Source organism: Bubalus bubalis, chromosome 21 (assembly GCF_019923935.1).
Source record: "Bubalus bubalis isolate 160015118507 breed Murrah chromosome 21, NDDB_SH_1, whole genome shotgun sequence".
NCBI classification, from domain to species: Eukaryota; Metazoa; Chordata; class Mammalia; order Artiodactyla; family Bovidae; genus Bubalus; species Bubalus bubalis.
Genome location: NC_059177.1, coordinates 14,447,836 through 14,468,993, shown reverse-complemented (window position 1 = coordinate 14,468,993; position 21,158 = coordinate 14,447,836). Strand labels below are relative to the sequence as shown.

The 21,158-nt window shown below is 44.9% G+C and overlaps 1 protein-coding gene across 8 annotated transcripts in view; it reads right to left on the bottom strand.

Moving 5' to 3' along the window:
* TRAK1 (trafficking kinesin protein 1) overlaps positions 1-21,158 on the bottom strand; it is a 100,844-nt gene that overhangs the window by 68,684 nt on the left and 11,002 nt on the right. For 7 of the 8 annotated variants that reach the window (XM_025272072.3, XM_025272076.2, XM_025272065.3 and 4 more), the window contains exon 2: positions 5,023-5,217. Coding sequence is in view for 3 of the 8 variants with exons in the window: in XM_025272065.3 (XP_025127850.1) it covers positions 5,023-5,217 (195 nt within the window). In the remaining 5 variants the exon portion in view is untranslated. Of the gene's footprint in view, positions 1-5,022; positions 5,218-12,931; positions 13,132-21,158 lie in introns of those variants that run through there. The other variant, XM_025272070.3, reaches the window with a different exon arrangement.

Sequence of the window (21,158 nt, the reverse complement as noted above, 5' to 3'; positions counted from 1 at the left end):
TTGTAATTTTGCTTTGTCTTTGCAAAAAAAAAAAAAAAAGAGGGAGAAAAACTTGCTTTTTAACTTAAAAGATTCTTTTGCATATTCTTATTTAATTAGTACTTGTTAAGTACCTATTTCATGCAAGGCACTAGGCGGACTTCAGCCTTTTTAAACATGAAGCAGACATGGGCTGTACAGTAACAGTTGGACTAGATGAATGGTCTTTGATTCTTTGTTGCTGTTGTTTAAATTAAATTTTACAAAATTAAAATGGGACGGGGAGCTGGATTAACTGCAGTTGCCCAGACCCCATCCACTCCTTCCACACAAGCAAGGTAGACAACTCGGTACAGAATGCCAGCCAAGGGCCTTGAGAGCATCCTGTGTCGGCCCTACCTGGTGCAAAGTCCCAGGTCAGGTAGTGAAAGAAAATCAGTAATCAGATGTTTTCACTTCTTTAGCCAGAAAACATCAACTTGAACTCAAACAAAGTCAAGCTCATAAAAGATTACAGGTACATACTAGTCATTCAATAAATACTTGTTGACTGATTCATTAATAGTACTTTATGGCAAAAGCAAAAAATGAGGTGATGTCTTGAAACTCTCATCTTCTTTACAACCTCTTCTTGGCATTTCCCTGGTTGCTCAGATGGTAAAGAATCTGCATCCGCAATGCAGGAGACGGGATCAATCCCTGGATCAAGAAAATCCCCTGGAAAAGGGAATGGCTACCCACTCCAGTATTCTTGTCTGGAGAATCCCATGGACAGAGGAACCTGGTGGGCTACAGTCCATGGGGTCGCCAAGAGCTGGACACGACTGAGCGACTAACAACACTTCTCTTCTTAGGGAAAGGATTGTTCTGTTGAAGTTGTCAGCAGATCATTTGCACTTGAGACACAGAGAGATTTCGTTTCTTAACAAATGCTCTTTAATCAAAAAGTTACCAAAAACATGGTCCTAGGAAAAGGAACCAGAAGGAGCCCATAGCTATCTACACACCAACACAGCAATCCTCATGGCTGGTGTCCACTGACTACTTTGTGACTAGAAAAATCTATAGCACACAGTCATTTCCACCTGAATTCAGGAAGCATGACCTAGAGACCACAGGATGCAGGGGGAAAAATTGCAGGAAAGAAGGAAACCTCATCTTGAAACTAAGCTACATCAGGCTAAGTGTCACTTGGGACAATGACCTTTTGAAAAAAAATCAATTTTGAATATGTCAGACACATTTTTATGAACAAATAAGCTACCGACATATTCTAAAACAGGGTTCGCATTTTTCATGTTTACTAAATGAACTTTATTCTTAAACTGAATTTTTTTCTTATTTAGCTTCTCTGAGAGAAGGATTAATTAAGACATAAAGTTAGACCAGACAATCCAGGTTGGAAACTCAGACTCCCATCATGACATATGTATACCTGTGACTGATTCATGTTGATATTTGACAGAAGAAAACAAAATTCTGTAAAACAATTATCCTTCAATTAAAAAATAAATAAAATGGGAAAAAAAGGACCCCACCTTACTAGCTGTGTGATTTGGAGCAAACTTAACTTCCCTGGGCCTCAGTGTCCTCATCAGTAGTATGGGGGACGGTGGGAGTTTTTTATTTAGTGGTCCCTGTGGGAAGTAACTGAGATATCTGTAAAGCATTAAAAAACTGTGCCTGGCACGCTAGTAAGACTATCCTTTCTTCTTGCTGGACCACTGAATCTTAACTGTCCCATGTTTATGGGTTGATTTGCTGTGTAGGACGTTTTCACTTTGTGTGTCCCTCAGAGGTGAGGGACAGGGGTGAACATCCACTGGACTGTTGAAATCCATCTGGAAAGATCATTCTACCACCAGGGAAAGGTGGATACCCAAAGCCTTCTTGCCCCTCCTTAACAAGCCAGGCAAGGGCCAGATTTAAAAAACGAAGCATGGCTTGTCTCCTTTGAGGGATGACATGTGGGCAAAGGAGATGAGTATTAGCCCACCTTCTGACACCCAAGGTGTCCGCTCTGATCTCTGAAGCAATGGTGTAGGTGAGCCTATTATCCAGGGAGTCTCACCTGGGGACTGTATCAGAACCCCCTGGAGAACCCCTTACCCTGATTCCCACCCACTGCCCTGACTGATGCAGAAAATAAATCTAAAATTAACCGACAGTTTATGTTGTCTTACGCTGGTGATGGCAGAAACCATCATAATATTGTAAAGTAATTATCCTCCAATTAAAAATAAAAAAAAAAACAAAGAAAAACACATGGGTGAGTCACAGTGGTGTGAACCATGGCATCTCCTGGGTTACACATGTAAACACACAGGTGAAATCCAGAAAGGATACCAAGTACAGAGCAGGGCTCTTAACCTGTGCTTCCACGGACCTCTGGCTCAGCAAGACTCACAGGCCCCTCCTCAGCATAAAGATTTAAAGACACAAGATACAAAGGACTATAAAGAAAGCAACTGTATTATAATGCAGTTATTAAAACCTCGAGAAAAGGTCTGCGATAAAAGTGCTTCATCAATGCACATTAAATAACAAGATCAGCACATCTAATAATGAAAGTAATTTCAAACCAGAGATGAGTAAAGATCTTATTTCTTCCGTATCTGCTTCTTCTGTAGCATGACATGAAAATATTTGTGATTTCTACTGGTGACTAAGTCACAGGTCTTAGTAATACCACTTTGTTTTCCATGTTTATAATGAAAGTAAACGCTGCATTTCAGTTAGACATTTATGAAATTAAGGATGTAAATTTTTTTTCCTTTACAAGTTAATAGAACCCCCAATTTCTCTGTATAGATGCCTTAGAGGGTGGTTCTAGGACCTTGGGCTTCCCTGGTGGCTCAGACAGTAAAGAATCTGCCAGCAATGCAGGAGACCTGGGTTCGATCCCTGGGTTGGGAAGATCTAGGACCTCAGTTTGAAAGCCCTGCTCTATGGGTGCTGTATTTAAAAGTTAATGCTTGATCATTCAATTAACTGGTATTTAGCAAATACCCACTTTACCCTCATCACATGTACCACAGAAGAAAATGTAGAGTTAAAGTAAGACTTAAATGCAACCATGCTCTAAAAATTTTCAGAATATCTGGTCAACATATATTTTCGGTTCTTGTAGTTTTATTATAATTTGTGTTATGCACTGCCAGACTCCACCAGGATGCTTTTTTCTCTCTCTCCTTTACATATATCACTAGAAGTAAAACAAATAATAACAAGTCACAACGTCTGTTCAAGTCTACTGAAAAGAATTTTAGAAGCTATAGATCAGTGCTATTGAATAAATACAATGAGCCTTTCACACTTGAATTTCCTTGGTAATAAAATCAGCCTGGCCCAAACAAACTATAGACATTTTACAGGGATGAGAAGAGGCCATTCTTATGAAAGGTCTCTGACAACAGTGAAGTGTTACCCTTGGGTGGTGTTCCAATCACACTGTGATTGTAAGTGATTAATCAGTGTGTATGTGAGGGACCGAGGAGCCTCCCTCAGCAGAAATGGCTAAGCAGGATCCTATAAAATCATAGGAGAGTCTGTTAAAGAAGAGTAAGTAACAGGCAGGGATTTCTAGAAAAATAATTCTACTGTGAAGCAGTCTGAAGCAAACAAATACAAAACCTACCTAAGAGGTCACCCAGGACCCGGTTTTCCACAATACCACATCTGCTTGGGTGTACCCGTACCATGAGTCAACAAAAGTGACTTGTAACGGGCCTCCTCTAGGCTACAAGATATACTAGAAGTTCTAAAGCATCAACCTGGACATTAGTGCAACTCTAATGTACTTCATACTGCCCTGGTGTAGATCATTCTATTTTTACTCCTATCGAAACTGATTATCTGCAGTGCTCACAGAGAGACTGCAGGATTTACACTAAGTATTAAAACACAGGCCAATTTAAACAAAATTCCTTTCTTATTAATATCTAATAGATAAAACGTGAAAACAGCCTAGATACATGCTAAAGGAGAAACTTACGAGCTCTCACTTGTTAATTATTAATGATTTCCCAAGTTCAAGAATATTGGAAATTGGTTTGTATTAGAGAAAATAATTATAGAAAACTTTACAGATACACAATAAGCTGCTTGTGAACCTAGTTATCGCTAAGTAGAAACAGGATTGTTGTATTTTTTTTTTTTTTTAAAAAAGGTGATATGATGATACATGGATACGTAAATAATGTCACACTACTTTAGACTAGATTCAAATCAACTTGAATTTTAAGTCATGAGTGTCAAAACAAAAGAGAACTGGTCTCACCAATCTTACAAAGCTGCCATGAATTTCTAAAGAGAAAAATTACATCAAAACTACCTCTTTTGATGCTCTGAATGAACATCAGAAATATTACTGGTATGTTGTAAATCAACTATACGTCAGTTTAAAAAGAAAAAAAATATCATTGGTGTGAATTTTTTAAATTATCGTATATTTTTCAAGTCTGCAAAATCATGTTTCACGCCCTTGTCATCACAAACACACTGAAGAAAGTCCCACCTAGTATACTGCTCACCCTACCAGGCGTCAGCTCTGCAGCCCACAGCAGGACCAGTCTGCTGTTGCAGCAACATCTTGCCTCTCCCAACTAACCAGCTGAGTGGACTTTCACGCACAAATCAGCAGCCTTGGCATGTCGTGTTATGTCTTATAAACACTGAGCAGTCTTGAGGTTTCCAATACTTTGGGTTTTAAATGCAGAAAAGCTCCTCCCTGATACAAGCTGCTAAGGACTCACATGGTACTTCTGGTAAGGAGGGAAATGGGAGCATCTTCTAATCTTCTGCATGGTTAAGAGAAAGCTGGTTCAAATGAAAACTCATACTTGTTCCCACTACTCCAACATTTCTCTCCAGAAGACTCAACGTCAAGTGAGGCCTTTTATGGGGCTAAACCCCACAGCCACATTTCTGCAAGAACTTTCCACATACAGCAGGCTAGAAGACACAGTAGCCAGGACACACACACATGTGCGCCCGTGGCTAAGCAGGGTGGACAGGGCATTCCAAGAATGGGGAATCACTCACGGAAGTACTTCAGCGTCTCCTCAATCTGCTCGGTCGTGAGGTCAATGTTGACATCTGGAGAAATGAGAGGGGTGTGAAGCCAGTCGTCGTGGTCATAACCGTAGATGGTGTCGGCTCTTAGCTTGTAATGGGGCAGCTGCTCCTCCAGCAGGCTGATGATCTCGACTTCCGGAAGGTCGGTGCTGTTGCACACGTCTGGAGGGAAGAAGACGGACAGATGAGAGCCAGGACCTGGTCATGGCCTTGCTGCCGCTAGCCACCTACCCCTGGCACTTGTAGCCAGAGTCTTGGGCTACTTACGTGCAGCACAGAGAGGCCAGATCGGGCCACGTCAGAGATCTTTCTCCAATTTAAATTCTACTCTTGAAACTTAGAGTTAGGCATGTTTGTTGCCAGACCTACCTGAAATAGCTCCTGCTGGTTAGCTGCCCACTTTCTGTGAAGTAAAGCCAAAATTTTTGTGCCTTCGTCATTTGGGCTTTCTTCCCAACCTTCTCTGGCCATTCTCTCTCAATCACCCTACACTTAGGTCAAACCAGTTATAAGTTCAGCAATATGCCAAATTCCTTCCTGCCACTATTTTACCATTCAAGCCATGTCCCTACATAGGTAAGACTTTGGCCTTCATTTAATTCATTCATTCACCTGTTTATCCTCAGACATTTCCTTCCTTCCATCCATCCATCATCATCCAACTATATCCTGAGCCCCACAGTCACAGGAGACACGACATAAACACAAGAGTCACACTCTTGCCTCTGTAAGTCTTATATTCTCATGGGGATTCCAGCCACTAAACCAATAGGTACCCCTCCGTCAAGGCACAGTTTGAATACCACCTCTTCTCGACAGGATGGTGTTTTGAGCTCACCAAGCTGAATTAATCTGTCTTCCTCAGGGAGAATGTGGACACCTGTGCCCAGAAGAAAGGTTACACCATAGACATAGCATCTTCTTGTTTAACAGGAAGGCCATGCAGCAGACCAAAAAAAAAGGCATAGAATCGTAGGTAAACAAGAGTGTTCAGTGGGCAACTTCACCCCTTCTTGGGCAGGAGCCCATGGAAGGCACTTGCTAGCCCCTCAAATCTCCCACCATCCCATGCTTACCCCTTGTTACTTAAGTCAACATGCAAAGCTTCACTGTAGAAGGACATTGTGACTCAAAAAGTCCGCATGGTGTTTCAAGTGCTGGGGAAAGAGTTATAAGTGGAAAGTGAAGACATTTCGAATTTTACTTGGAGCTCTGGGGACTGGAGAGGGAACACGTGAACACTCTGGATTCTCTGCCTCATGTGGGAAATGTCACGGCTAGCACACTTGGCATTTCAGCCAGCCCCCACCAGGCCGGAGCTGCTCCGCCACCCTGCAAAGGTCTGCGGAGAACTGAGTGATGTTACTTCCCTTCTCCTTGGCCACAGACAACAGCCCACCCTCAAGGCAGATGTCTCATATTTCTTTACCATCTCCCACTAGTGACAAAACCCCCTCTAAAAGCTCCAGATGGGCTCCTAACTAAGGAACTACTTGCCCATCTTGCAATCAAGTGGGAGTAAGTTCCCACCAACCTCATCTCCAGGGGAGGCCTCAGAGCCATAAAATGACCACCATCTAGCTGAGGGGATTCGGGGCCAAGGAGGGCTGACATCTGACCGATGGCAGCTCTTGACTAAACACAGACCTGCTGCACAAATGTTGAGCCAGCCTGGCTGCAGGAGGTTGGGCAGGGTACCAACACATTCCTGCACGATGTCCCCACACAAGGGGCTAGAATCTTCTGGTGTCACAGCCACTTGGTGGTGGGCAAGGCAACGGACTCCAACAAGAAATAAAAATTAAATCCCTTCTAAGAATACCGGGTCACTTGTGAGCACCCTGGCAGCTGCTCGGACCCTGAGACTCCCCTGTCCTTCCGCGTTCTCAGGGCTGAAGGTCAACATATTTACAGTGTGGGTCCTCATGCCCAGGAGGTATCGTTTTCCTTAAAGCATATGACAACCAGGAGATAAAGTATCAAAGGTGAGGCTGTGCCAAAAAGCCTTTTGAAAAACATTCTGTATATTTGACTTTTCCATAATGTGACTTGCCATATAAACTTCAGCAAGTCTCATAGCTGCCTGGCAGGCCCAGAGAATTAGGAAGGGATGATAAAGACCACCCAGGGAGATCTCTGTGACCTTGGGTGCAGGGCCAGGTGCCCCAAGAACCTCCCAAGAAGGGAGACACCACCTCTGCCATGTGGAGAAGACACATCTGAGGCCTCAGGTTGTGTAAACATGAGAGCCTTCGAGAATTCCCCAGGAATGCTTTCACAGTGCCAAGCACCCAGCCAGGAGCCTTCAGTGCGTCCTCCCAGCAACCTGAGACGTAGATAATATTTGCTCTGACTTATATGTGAGAAAGCAGATTCACAGACGCTGTGGAGTACCTTGTAGGTCAAGGTCACACAGTTAAATAAGCAGCAGATCGTGTGTGAGAAGCCTCGGCCATCTGACTGTAAACTATATCCTTCCCTCTTCCATCTGCCTCCCCTCTCCCAGCAGGTGCCCTACAAATGCTGGAGGATTCCCAGGCTCTTCTCAACAGGAAGTTTTTGTTCTAAACAGGTAAAGATTTCACAAGCATGTTAAGTAGAGATGTTCAGCTCGACACACTGACAAATCAGGGAAGTGTCAGGATCATTTTCCCATCCAGAGTGCAGGAAGGAGAGCCAGGAACTGAAGCAGCTTGTCAACAGACCCGCCCTCTCTCTTGGTGCTGGTGTGTGTGTGTGTTTAGTCACTCAGTTGTGCACAGTTCTTCAAGACCCTTTGGGTTGCAGCCCACCAGGCTCCTCTGTCCATGGGATTTTTCAGGCAAGGATACTGGAGCGGGTTTGCCATTTCCTCCTCCAGGGGATCTTCCCGGCCCAGGGATTGAACCCGCATCTCCTGAACTGAAGGCAGATTCTTTACCACTGAGCTCCCAGGGAAGCCCCAGGAGGAAGCCCCGTGGTGCTTACTAAAGGTCAGTGTGTGAAAGGGCACTGCTAGCCCCGCCTGGAGGAAAGGAAACATCAAGCTCTCTACAGGCCTCATTTCTCCACAGCTCCAACCACACTGTTAACCAGCTATAAGAAGGGTGGGAGGGACACTCAGCAGGGAGGGGATATACATATACACATGTCTGATTCACGTTGTTATAGAGCAGAAACTAACACAACATTGTAAAGCAGTTATACTCCAATTAAAAATAAATGATTAAAAAAAACAAGCTACAATATGCAGTCCTGGGGAAGTCTCAGATGAAGGACATCCACTTCCTGATTGAACCCAGACCCTGACAGGTCCATCTATGGATTCCAGAAGATCTACAGCAACAGCAGCCTGGCATCCACTGACCCTCAGTTGGTCAAACCATCCAAAGGCCAGGTTTATCCAGGCAGTCAGGTGGACTCACCCTCAACATCCTTCCCTTCATCAGTCACAGCAGCCCTATGCTTGCTGGCCCCATCTGCAACAGACACATTTTCTTTTTTTTTTTTTTGGCCATGTCGTGTGGCATGTGGGACCTAGTTCCCCGACCAGGGATCGAACCTGCATCCCCTGCATTGGAAGTGTGGACTCTTAACTACTGGACTGACAGGGAAGTCCCATGAAAGATACTTTTTAAATCACAGTATTGCTCTGCTTTAAAAACCTCCCCACTCCCTATAAAGTGATTCATGATTCAGCCAGTACCTTCCTAGGGCAGAGTCTACTGACTCCTTCCCAGTATCAAATTTCTGCTTCTTTCTTGCAGGAATGTAACCTCCAAGGTAAGGATGGGCACACAGCCACACAGCTAAAAACTACATTTTCCAGCTTTCCTTGCAGTGAAGTCTGTCTATATGCCTGGTTAACAGGATGCAAACAGCACTTCCAAGTCAGACCCTATCCAACTGTCCAAATGCAGAGATGGGGCTGGTACTCGAGTCACCTTCAACTGTGAAAGTAAAGGCAGCACCTAGGGGGTTACCAGAGCAACCCTGGGTGCCAGGGACAAGCTGGCAGGGAGCACTCCTGGGCCATCTTCCATTTGGATTTTCAAGAGAGAAAGAAACACACATCTACCTTATTAATGCCATTTCTCCAATATCCCTTGTGAAGCCACGTTAACTTTGCACCATTCTCCAAACATATCACAAATATTGGTTTTGACACCAGCTGGTCTAGCTATCTGGAAGGCCCTTCCCTGCCAGCAAACTCCATCCTAAAATATCACTCAAATGTCGCCTCATATCAGGCTTCCCTTGACCTCTCGCCTCTGGCTATGTATTTAGATTATTTCAGGACAATGTTACACACATTTTCTAAGTCTCTCCTCTACTATCACTGAGGCCCTCAGGAGGAGCTCTGAATTACCCCCTTAACATGCAATCCAGCCCTCAGCATCGTGCTCAGCAACAGAAAGTACTCAGGAAGCACTGGATCAATCATGGAACAAAGGGAGGGAGAATCGGCAATGGGTGGCGAGTCTAGCCTTCAGTACGGGGGAGGTGGAGCCCTGTAGTGCCAAGGTCTTTTTAAGCTCACTCTGTATCACCCAAGGTCTTAATCAGCAAGGAGTAAAGTCCCATGGGGGAACAAATGTCCCTTCAACCACTCAGCAAACGCTGATCTGATCTAACGTCCACCATTCTTAGAGTACCATCTGCCTGGTGGGCTACATTCCAAGGGGTCCTAAAGAGTCAGACCCGACTGAGTGACTAACTCTTTTTCTGGGAGCAGAACATGAGAGTGCTCTTCACCTCTTCAGAACAATAACCCTTCCTAGGTATCTCCACAGCATAAGGTTTGAAGTGGATCCTCCTGTCCAAGGATGAGGGCTGTGGGAGGTGGGAGAGGGTCCTGATGGCAGGGGCTACAGGTTCAGCTGTGTCCCCTCTACACCTGCCTTGGGTTAGATCCATAACCCCAGAGAGGGGCTAGAAGGAGGCACCTCCTTCTAAGCATTTGCACTGATGCAAAGCTTCCCTGTGGCTCATGGCAACAAATCCACCTGCCAATGCTGGAGATGCAGAAGACATGGGTTTGATCCCTGGGTTGGGAAGATCCCCTGGAGGAGGAAATGGCAACCCACTCCAGTATCCTTGTGTGGAAAATCTCATGGACAGAGGAGCCTGGTGGGCTACAGTTCACGGGGTCTCAAAGAATCAGACACAACTTAGCAACTAAGCCACCATCACCATGGGTCACATGCCAGGTTTATGAAACTTACTTGGGACCCCAGAGGATGCCGACATCTTACAGCAGAGCCTGTGGCTCTAAATTAGTGTTCAATGTTTAAAAATCAGAGACTCTCATGTAAAAATACAGATCTCTGGCCTCAGAAAAAGTCAGCATGTCTAAAAGCACACAGTTATAGACTCTGAGTGGTGGCTGCCCCCAGATGCGAGGGGGAGGAAAGGTCCAGGGGGATTTCTGGGCCTTCTGCCCACACCCTGGCACAGAGGGCGCTGGGGCCAGGAGAAGAGAGAGCTGCAAGGAAGTGGAAGACAGCCTCCTGAACACTCCCCCAGGCTCCAGAGAGCCTAAAGAAAACAGAGGTGTGGGGGAGAGGCAAGGATAAAATGGGGCAGAGAGCACAGTGCTGGACAAAGAGGAAAGGCCTGGCCAGAGAAATGTCTGGCAAAATCAAAACAAGAGAGGAACAGAAGGGCACAGGATGGGAGGAAGGAGGAAAGCCAGGACCCGAGGCAGGCTGGCCAGCAGGGCCACGGCTGCCACCTGCTGGCCGCACCGGAGGCCCGGGGTGCAGCAGGCGCTGCTCCAAGAGTGTGGAAACCAGGCTCCCAGCCACGGCCCTGTCCCCAACTGTGCCATGACACCCAAAAGTCACCTCATGGTTTATCTGGGTCTTTGTCCCTCCATCTGTAGAACAAAGGCATCAGGTTGCACAAAAGCTCTCTTTCTACCCAAAAAGTCTCTGGGCCACCACACCCAGCGTATCCCTCCTCCACAGAGGAGGCCTCTTAGCACCTGGAAATGCCAATTTCTTCTGAGAGGCCAGGGATCTGTTTTTCACATGAGATGCCCTGATTATCAAATGTGGGACGATAGTTTAGAATTCTGTAAAATACCTGAGAGTCAGATCAAACATGTGTGAGTGCCTCCAGTTTGCATGTTGGGACTTTCCATCCTGGTGCCTCAGTATGGGCCTCGGGAGAAAGTTCTAGGCTACACCAAAGGTGACAGCCAAAGAACATGACCCCAGTTTGTGCTTGAGGAGCTTCTGGAAGGGGCAGCAAGCCCCTCTCATCACCCATGAACCTCAGCAGTGACAGCAAACCCAGAGCCATGTTCTAAAGTTTTCCCAAGACCGCTGGCCTAGTGAGCCACTCACAAGTCATTCTGTACAGACTTGGAAACAAAGCCTTTTCCTTGAGTTATTGGGAATAAAGGGCATGGGTTCAGAGACTCACAGGCCATACTGGTGTTGGGGACACATGTGACACTTTGCAACTGGTACCTGTCATATATCCTTCTGGAAAGTTCTTCTCTATCGTGGGGTTACATAGTTTAGAGCCTTACCTAAGGAACTCAGTGTTAGTAATTACTCCCTAGAATGCCATGAAAGATGTGGTTTCACTAACTACAGAGGGACCTTTAGAACTAAAACTTACTGGCTCAACCACTTCATTTAATAGAAGAGGATGCTGCACACAGGGAGGCTGAGGAGGCAGCTGAACATCCCAGAGCTGCCTGTAACAGACGCGAGACCCAGTGTGCATGGCCCGCACACCAGGAGCCATCCCGGAGGCTGACATGGTCCACTGTTGACCCAGAACCCTGCCTGGTAACCAGCAAGGGCTCAGTAAACATTTTGCTGAACGATGCAAACCGCTGGTATCTATTCCTACATTTCACTTACTCTCAGAAACCAGCGGGCAGTGCAGCATGAAGATCAGGAACACATTTGCAAACCAGGAAACCAGGGTCCGAAGGTTATAGGAGGAATTCAAGGGGCTAGGAAGGGGCTGAGCCCACTGCACACGGCAATCACCCGGTCCCTCCAACTCTAATCCACACACGACTCACTGCCACTCTCTGTGGCCCCCTGAGAGGATCCCCTATGGAAGGAACCTGCACAAGAGCATTTCTTCCGCCTTCACTTATTTGTGGGCATTTCAGCAGAACTGGGGGACCCTCCCGAGAACTGAGCCCGGGGTGCTGGTGCCCTGGGGCAGGCCACACCCTGCGCTTCTGTACTGGGCTCCGTAGATGCTTCTGTGGCTCCACCTCGGACCTCCTGCGAAAGGAGCTACAAGGCTGGGACCCGGGAGCTGGCTTCTACAGCAAGTCCTTCAAGGGGGTCTTGCCCATCAACACTTGAGGGCTGACAGTCCCTTGTGATTATAATTAACTAAATTTGCTTTCTTTAAAAAAAAAACAAACAGATAAATGTGGCTCAACATTCCAACAGTCCAACAGGGAAAGGTCCTTCCCCCGCCCCAGCCCCTCCCACACACCTGCCCTCTCCCTGCTTTCACCAGACACAGACTCCGCCCCAGAGCTGATCCAGCCGCTCCCATCTTTTCTGCTTACAGAAGGGGACACTGAGGCCCTGCCGGAAGTGCAGCAAACTGGGCGGGGTCTCGTTGCTGAGCAGTATTGGGACTGGACGCCAGGACCCCCGATCCTCTCCTGGGCCCCCATCCTGAGCTCACCCCCTGACACATACCCCCGCTCACATTACAGCCCCACAGGGACGGGGACAAGCGCCAGACTTCTCTTCTTATCCTTGCTGCCTCGCTGTGGGCAGTAACCTGGGTCTCCAGGAGTGGGGAAGGACAAGCAGAGACACCCGCACAGGAGCAGAAAGAAACGGCCAAAGAAACTAGGATTTGGAGACAGAAACAAAACCTGACACTGGAAGGACCATGGCCTTACCTGCCCCCAGAAGCAGCTCTTTCTGAGAAAAAGGACAGACAATGACCCCGGTTCAATTCCATGCAGATGGGGTGTTAGGTTCTGAGCTGTTGCTTGATCACACAGGACACCAGCTCCTGTGACAAGAGCACAAGCAGAGATGGCTGAGCCGCCCAGCGGCCGCCTTGACAGGCAGGGTCTCTGATGCGAGGTTAAAGTGCCGCCTTGTGCAACTGAATGTGGCCCCGTCCACTCAGGCACGCCAGAGCGTTGTGCAAGCAGAGGGCGGGAAGAGGCGGGACAGAGCGAAGCCAGAAGGACCCTGCTATGGAGGCCCCAGGACGTCAAAACTAACTGCAGTGCTCTGCAGAAATAGTGACTCCAACAGGCTTGGCATAGAAATCCACAAAAACAGATGATAGCACATCCCAGGTTAGACTAATTCTAACACAAAGACATAAAGCTAGAACTGCACAGAAATTTTATCTTAAAAGAAAAAATTAATTTTAAGAGATAAACCTCCAAGAAAATGCTCAAAAAATGGGAAGGGGTGGCGGGGGGTGGATTACTATTCATTTGAATTTGTTTTAACTAGGTTTCCCAGGTGGCACCAGTGGTAAAGAATCTGCTGTCAATGCAGAAGATCCAAGAGACAGGTTCAGTCCCTGGGTTGGGAAGATTCCCTGGAGCAGGAAATGGCAACTACTCCAGTATTTGTGCCTGGAAAATTTCCATGGACAGAGGAGCCTGGCGGGCTACAGTCCACGGGGCCACAGAGTCAAACACAACTGAGTGACTGAGCACATATTAAGAAATTTAAAAAAAAAAACACTTTGGTATTCCAATTTTCTAGATATTTCCTCTTTAAAGTGTATATATTACATACAATTATTAAATCATCAGAGGAAAATTTTTTACATGAAAATAGCCAGTGTCATTGTGATTGTAATTAATGTGCTCACAGCTGAATTAGTATTTAGACAGATGGAGCTGGTGGAAATTGGAACAACACTTGGAGTAAACAGTTTGACAGCATGTTTGGAGAAGCAAAATTCTGTCATGACCCTCAAACCAGTAACCTCCCACATGGGATTAAATATAAGAGAGGAATCCAAAAAATCTGGAATGCAAAATACATAAGCATGTTTATAGTACATATCTGATAAAGCTAAAAACATGCATAGCCAGGTTCTTTGAAAAGTTAAACAAAATTACCATGCGTGTGTTAGTTGCTCAGTCGTGCTCAATTCTTTGGGACCCCATGGACTGTAGCCCACCAAGCTCCTCTACCCATGGAATTTTCCAGGCAAGAATACTGGAGTGGGTTGCCATTTCCTTCTCCAGGGGGTCTTCCTGACCCAGGGATCGAACCTGGGTCTCCTGAATTGCAGGCAGATTCTTTACCATCTGAGCTACCAGGGAAACTGGATCAAATTACCATACAATCTAGCAGTTCCATTTCTGGGTGTATACCCAAAAGAAGGGAAAGCAGGGACTTGACCAGATATTTGTACACTGTGTTCACAGTGGCATTATTACAACAGCCAAAAAGTAGAAGCAACCCAAGTGTCCACCGGTGGATAAACAGGTAACAAAATGTGGAGTTGCAATAACATTGGAATATTATTCAGCCTTAAAAAAGAAGAAAATTCTGACATATATTAAAGTATGGATTATATGCCAACCAAAGTAAGCCAGTCACAAAAGAGCTGAAACTCTATGAATCCTGTTAGAGGAGGCTGTTAGATTCAGATTCATAGAGACAGACTGTAGTAAGGTGATTGGCAGGGGATGGAGGGAGAGGGGAACAGGGAATGGGTGTTTAATGGGTACAGTTTCATTTGCAGAAGATGATAAAGTTGAGGTAATTTATGGAGGTGATGTGTGTGCAACAAAGTGAACGCACCTAACACCAAAGAACTGTACACTTACTGATGGCTAAAACGGTAAACTTGATGTTATCTGTATTTCACTCTATTTTTTTTTTGGGTACGTGGCATGTGGGATCTTAGTTCCCCAAACAGGAATCAAACCTGCATCCCCTGCAGTGAAATCACAAAGTCCTAACCACTGAACTGCCAGGGAGTGCTTACCTTTTTTTTTTTTTTTTAATAAAAAGATGCTGCTGCTAAGTCGCTTCGGTCGTGTCCGACTCTGTGCAACCCCATAGACGGCAGCCCACCAGGCTCCCCCATCCCTGGGATTCTCCAGGCAAGAACACTGGAGTGGGTTGCCATTTCCTTCTCCAATGCATGAGAGTGAAAAGTGAAAGTGAAGTCACTCAGTCGTGTCCAACTCTCAGCGACCCCATGGACTGCAGCCTTCCAGGCTCCTCCGTCCATGGGATTTTCCAGGCAAGAGTACTGGAGTGGGGTGCCATTGCCTTCTCCAAATAAAAAGATGACCACCCTACTATTGTTATCTCCCAATGTATGGCTTTCATTAGTGTTCTGGCTACAAAGTTGCATAACTCCTGTTATTTTTAGTGTCCAATTTTGCAGAACAGTAAGTTTTTCAGAAGCAAGTATTATTGTGTTACAGCAAGAATGCCTATATAAAGTTTAATTTTCAGGTAGTCAAGTTTTTTTCCACCAGGGTTACTGTATGTATTTAAAGTGTACAGCATATTGATCTGACCTACATATACCACTGAAATGATGATCACAATAAGTTTAGTGAACGCTCATCATCTCACATTGACAAAAAATTAAAGAGAAAAACTGTTTCCATGTGATGAAAACTCTTAGGACTTGCTCTCTTAACAACTTCCATATATAACATTAGTTCAGTTCAGTTTAGTCGCTCAGTCATGTCCGACTCTTTACGACCCCATGAATTGCAGCACACCAGGCCTCGCTGTCCATCACCAACTCCGGGAGTTCACTCAGACTCACGTCCATACGTGCAGCAGGGTTAATTCATCATGTTGTACAATATTTATGTATTTATACACATCATTCATGTTGTACATAAATAAGTACAGTACTTATTTATCTTATAACTGGAAGGCAGTTTTAACAGCCTTCATCCAGCTCCCCCTTCCCTTGACCCCTTTAGTAACCACAAATCTGATCTCTTGTTCTATGCGTTTGTTTTTGAAATATAACTGAACTACGACACTATGTTAGTTCCTGTTACACAACATAGTAATTCAATATTTCTATATATTTCAAAATGAACACCAGGATAGATCTAGTTAGAATCTGTAACCAACCAAAGAGACTACATAATTATTTACTATACTGCCCACATTGTACATCTCATACTGTGACTCATTTGTTTTGCAACTAGAAGTCTGTACCACTTACTCTCTCCCTTGATCATTTTCTTTATAATCTTAAGTCTTTGTGTCATGCTTAGGATGGCCTTCCCCATCTCAAGATTATTAATTTAACCAGCAAAATTTACTTCCAGCACTTTTATGGCTTCATTCTTAACATTCTATCTTTGAACCATCTGGCTTTTATTGGGTTTGAAGGAGCTGCTTCCCTGGTGGATCAGATGGTAAAGAATCTGCCTGCAATGTAGGAAATGCAGGTTCAGTTTCTGGGTTGGGAAGATCCTCTGGAGAAGGGAATGGCTACCCACTCCAGTATTCTTGCCTGGAGAATTCCATGGACAGAGGAGCCTGGCAGGCTAGTCTACGGGGTTGCAAAGAGTCAGACGTGATTGAGTGACTAACACATACACACTTTTTATAATGTATCCAGCTGTACTTTTTATAATGATAACAAACAGAAGCAATAATAATGGCAAATATTTACAGATGCTACCATCTTCAAGTATTTATTTCCACTGATGCATTTAAACCTCCTAAAAGCCCTAAGAGTAGAAATTATTATCATCCCCATTTTCCAGAAGGGGAAACCTAAGGCACAGAGGGGTTAAATAACTGAACCTACATCACACAGTAAGTATTAGACCTGGCTTTCTAACACAGAGTCTGGACCCAGTGGCCACAGCCACACCCATGCTGCCTCTGACCCTCTGGTCTCACTGATTAAATAATTCCTCTGTATAACTCTCTTTTCTCTAAATTGTCCTCCTCTTCCCAACTTCCACTCCCTGGAGTACTTTGCTTTGAAACTTCCTGAGACAGAGAACATCACTAAAGCTTTCCTTGTGACCCATTCAGAGACTTTGTCTTCAAACAGGAGCACGTCAGACATGATCTTACTTTTGTCCTGCCTCCTGGTGGTTCTGCTCTCTTGAGGTTTCATTAGTTATCTGTTTTTTGTTTTATAGACTATGTGCTGCCAGATTTTTTTTTTTTTGGTAATGATTTAGGGCAGAACTTTCTTCAAGTGTTGGAAATAGAGGGTGCCAAGCAATGTGCAGGGTGGCCTCCAACTCTGAGTTACCATCACCATTCACCCTTTGAGCTATGCAAACAGTATCATTTTCTTGTGGGGGGTCATGATATGAAAGAGAAGGAAACACTGATTTGAAAGGTCCACATTCTGTTGCTAAAATATGACATCTTATGATGCCAGTGGTTTCCCAGCCACCCACACTCTCCGCTTTCCTTAGTATCAAAGACCTGGGAAGACTCATTTCTTAGCCTCCCTTATAGCAAGGTGTGACCAAGAATGTTAAGTTCTGGTCACTGAGATTTAAGCAGTGATGTGGTGAGGCTTTTCTAAAGGCTGCCTTTCTAGAGCCTGGAATTTGGACATGACAGCTGGAACTTCAGTAGCCTTCTGAGAACATGAGCTGCCTTTGAGGACAAAAAGCATGAGTGTGGTGGAACTGAAGGACCGGAGAAGCCTGGACCTTTGAGGACAGAAGGGTTATACCAGCACTGCAGAGCCTCCCTCTGAACTTCTTTTATATGAAAGAAAAAGAAATCCTGTGACATGAAGGCACTGTTATCTGCAGCAAAGCCTAAGCCTTATTGATGAAGGTAGTTTCCATTAAATTATTAATACTAAGAGATAAATCTGTATTTCTCTCATTATCCATAGCAAAAACAGAATAATTTGCTTATACTTCATCTCACTATTCTTGCTCCTACCTCGGGTTTTGTTGCTCTAATCTGGGGGTTCAGATCCAATTTCCTGTTTTCAAATTAACTCTTTACACTTACATTTGCTTTCTGATTTCCAAATATGTTTACAAACCTGGTATTTATAGTTAAGACTCTCTCAGACCCTCACCCTGAGCAGCTGCCAGAGTTCACAGCCCAGGCCTTCTGTCTCTCTTCTCCTTCCCAAAGTCAGCCCTTTACCAGGGGACAATGGAAGTCAGTTAGCATAGGTGATAAACTTTGAGATAAAGAATTATGTGCCAGATCACAGAGACTTTATTAATAGAACAAAATTTTGTGATCCCAAAATACCTACAGTGCCTCTACCATTCAATGCAGTCAACCGTTTTATTGTTCATCTAAATTAACTTCCTGAACAGGAAATTCTGTTTATAAATGAACAATGGTTAGTTTTTCAAAACACCACATGAGATCATGTGGATATTAAAAGACTTCAAACTCATCCCTAAACAGTTCACTACAGCCTGATAATAAGCAAATAGACAAAACAATAAAACCTAAGCATGAAACAATTCCATGTTACTTGAACCAGGTTTCAAACCAACACGAACATAAATTCAAAATGCATTAATAGAAAATTACAGAAGATAACTTTTTACAAAGCAGAATACAAATAAAGAAATATAAAACTTTAATAAATATAATAAAGGAAAAACTTTTTAAGTTATCTTATCAGGTGACGTTGGTATGATACACAAGTGCCATGAGCAGTTAAAGTTTCTGTTAAGTGTGCACTTGAATAGCACAGATGACTACCCAAGAAGATCTCTTGTTCTGCTCTCCAAGGCCAGAGATGAGCAAAGAAAAACAAGGAGAGCAGAAACCAAGAAGTGACTTCCTGAAAGCTCATTAAAAATGCAGCCCCACTGGGGGACATGTGAGTGCATTGATGGGTGACAGCTATAGGGCATGGAGTGTCTTTTCAGGGCGATGAAAATGTTCCAAAATTGACTGTGGTGATGAATGCACAACCCTGTGAACATACTAAAAACCATCAAATTATACGCTATAAATGGGTGAATTATATGGTGTGTGAATTCTAGCTCAATGAAGCGGTTACTCACACACAAAAAATGTAACCACAAAGAATGTCTGAAAAGGGCACCAGGCACACCTACCATCTTTGGACACATCTCCAAATCGTCCACCAAACACTGTTCATAAAAGATGCATCTGACTCTACCTAAAAGGTTAATCACCTTTCCCACCATTCTAGGAAAGCCCAAGGAATTTCTAATACCCTCCTAACCATTTCTACTGAAAACGGGTCAAGCGAATTAAGAGCTCATGCTTAAAAACAATAAGCTCTGGCTGCCCGGAGAATCCAACCATATGGACCAACTGTTCATGGCTTAACAATGCTGAGTGGGTGGGGTATTACTAGACCCACCAGAAGCCCTTTGAATTTATTTATTTATTTGGCTTCTCAACTAAAAAGGGATACTTCTCTCTTGTTAAGTTGACATCCTGATACAGATCAGGGCGTGAAGGTGTCGACCAGGAGTCCACCAAACTATGGTCCACTGCAAAATTCAGTCCCCTGTCTGATTTTATAAATAAAAATTCCACTGGAACAGAGCTACACCCATTCCTTAAGGTACTGTCTGTGGCTGCTGTCAACTACAACAACAGAGACCACAGAATCAACAAACCTGAAATATTTACTCTCTGGCCCTTTAGGGAGAAGTCTGCCAACCCCTGGCTCTAGGCCATTGGGGTCTACAGCCTTCCCCCACCCACACCCACCCAGTTCCCTAGCCCAGCAGAGCTAAGAGACTACGCCAAGGGCCTAAAGGTCACTGATACCTTGGGGTTTTCCTGAAGACCACCTACATGCCTCTGCCATTCAAGGCCACTCCAGCTACCTGAGGATCTTCTAAAATCCAGGCTGATCTTCCCTCACTTCCCACCCTTGCTGGGGCTCATTGTGAATGGAGTATCATTTCACAACTCTGTGACCTTGAGCTGGGCATGGAACTTCCCTTGGCCAGTGGAATGTGAGTGGACATCACTTACTGTATATCCAATCAGAGGCTCTGAATATCCCTGTGTGGTTATATTTGTCCCCTTGAGCTCCTGTCCTCTGCCAGGAGAAGAACGTGGCCCTAGACAGCTGCCGCCCTAGGGCCAGACACGTGGAACAGACCTGAACTGAAGCCCAGGCGTGGAAACTTAAGACCAGGAGCAAGGAATAAGTGTTGCAGTAGCCACTGTAGAATTGGGAGTTGTTTGTTACCCAGCATTTCTACAGCAAAACCTGACTAATACATACCCAATTTAAAATCATGTAAAGTACGGCCACTGACAGCTAGGAGGATGAAGTTTACTGCACAGGCCTGAAATTCCATCACCATCAAGATCTCCTAACAAGTAGTCTAAGCAAGAAAGATGTGGCCATACTTGGCTTTCATAATACCCTTTTGTACAAAAACAACTTCTGGAACTAACTCTAGCAAAGAGCAGATGGGAAGAGAATACAGGTGGGACAGACCAAGGCAGGAGAAGGGATAGGGGCAGATTTCTTCTGTTCTATACATCTAAAGTTGCCAGCCCTATCTGTCAGACTCTCGAGACAATTAACTCCTCTTTCTTCCAAACCCTTTCAAAAGGTGCAAACCCCGGACTTGCTGCGGGTGGCTGGTCTCAAGATTAAGGCTGCCACTCCTGCTGCTAGTGCTTCCCTGACCCACTAGGTGGAGCTGCATCCGCACCCGGGCAGGCCTGCACCCTCCCTCAGGCCCCAGACAAAGGAGAGATCAGAATACTTCCAGGCTTTCTTCAAACTTAGACTTGACCCTCCCCACTTTTACTCACCACAAACCCCTACTGAAATAGAACTGAAATAGCATTGAGCAATGGAGTTCAAACCTGAAGTTATGACAACCTGAGTTGTCTCTTGTGAGGTTTTTTCAATACAGAAAAAAAAATAGAGTAATATTTATCAGATTCACTGAAATCTAGCATGCTGGACTGGGCGTGAGAACAGAATTTCTACCAAAAGAGAAGGGAAGTCAGGGTCCTCCTACCCATCGGCTTTGCCTCCTTATCATCTTTCTAACCATTAATCTGCAAGACCTTCCTTCTCTCCCGCCAAGAACATGAGCCAGGTGCATGGTCCACCACACAGATCAAAATCCAGCTAGGGCTGAAAACTGCCTGAAAGAGGACCATTTGAGTCTCACCCTGAGCAGACTCTCTGGG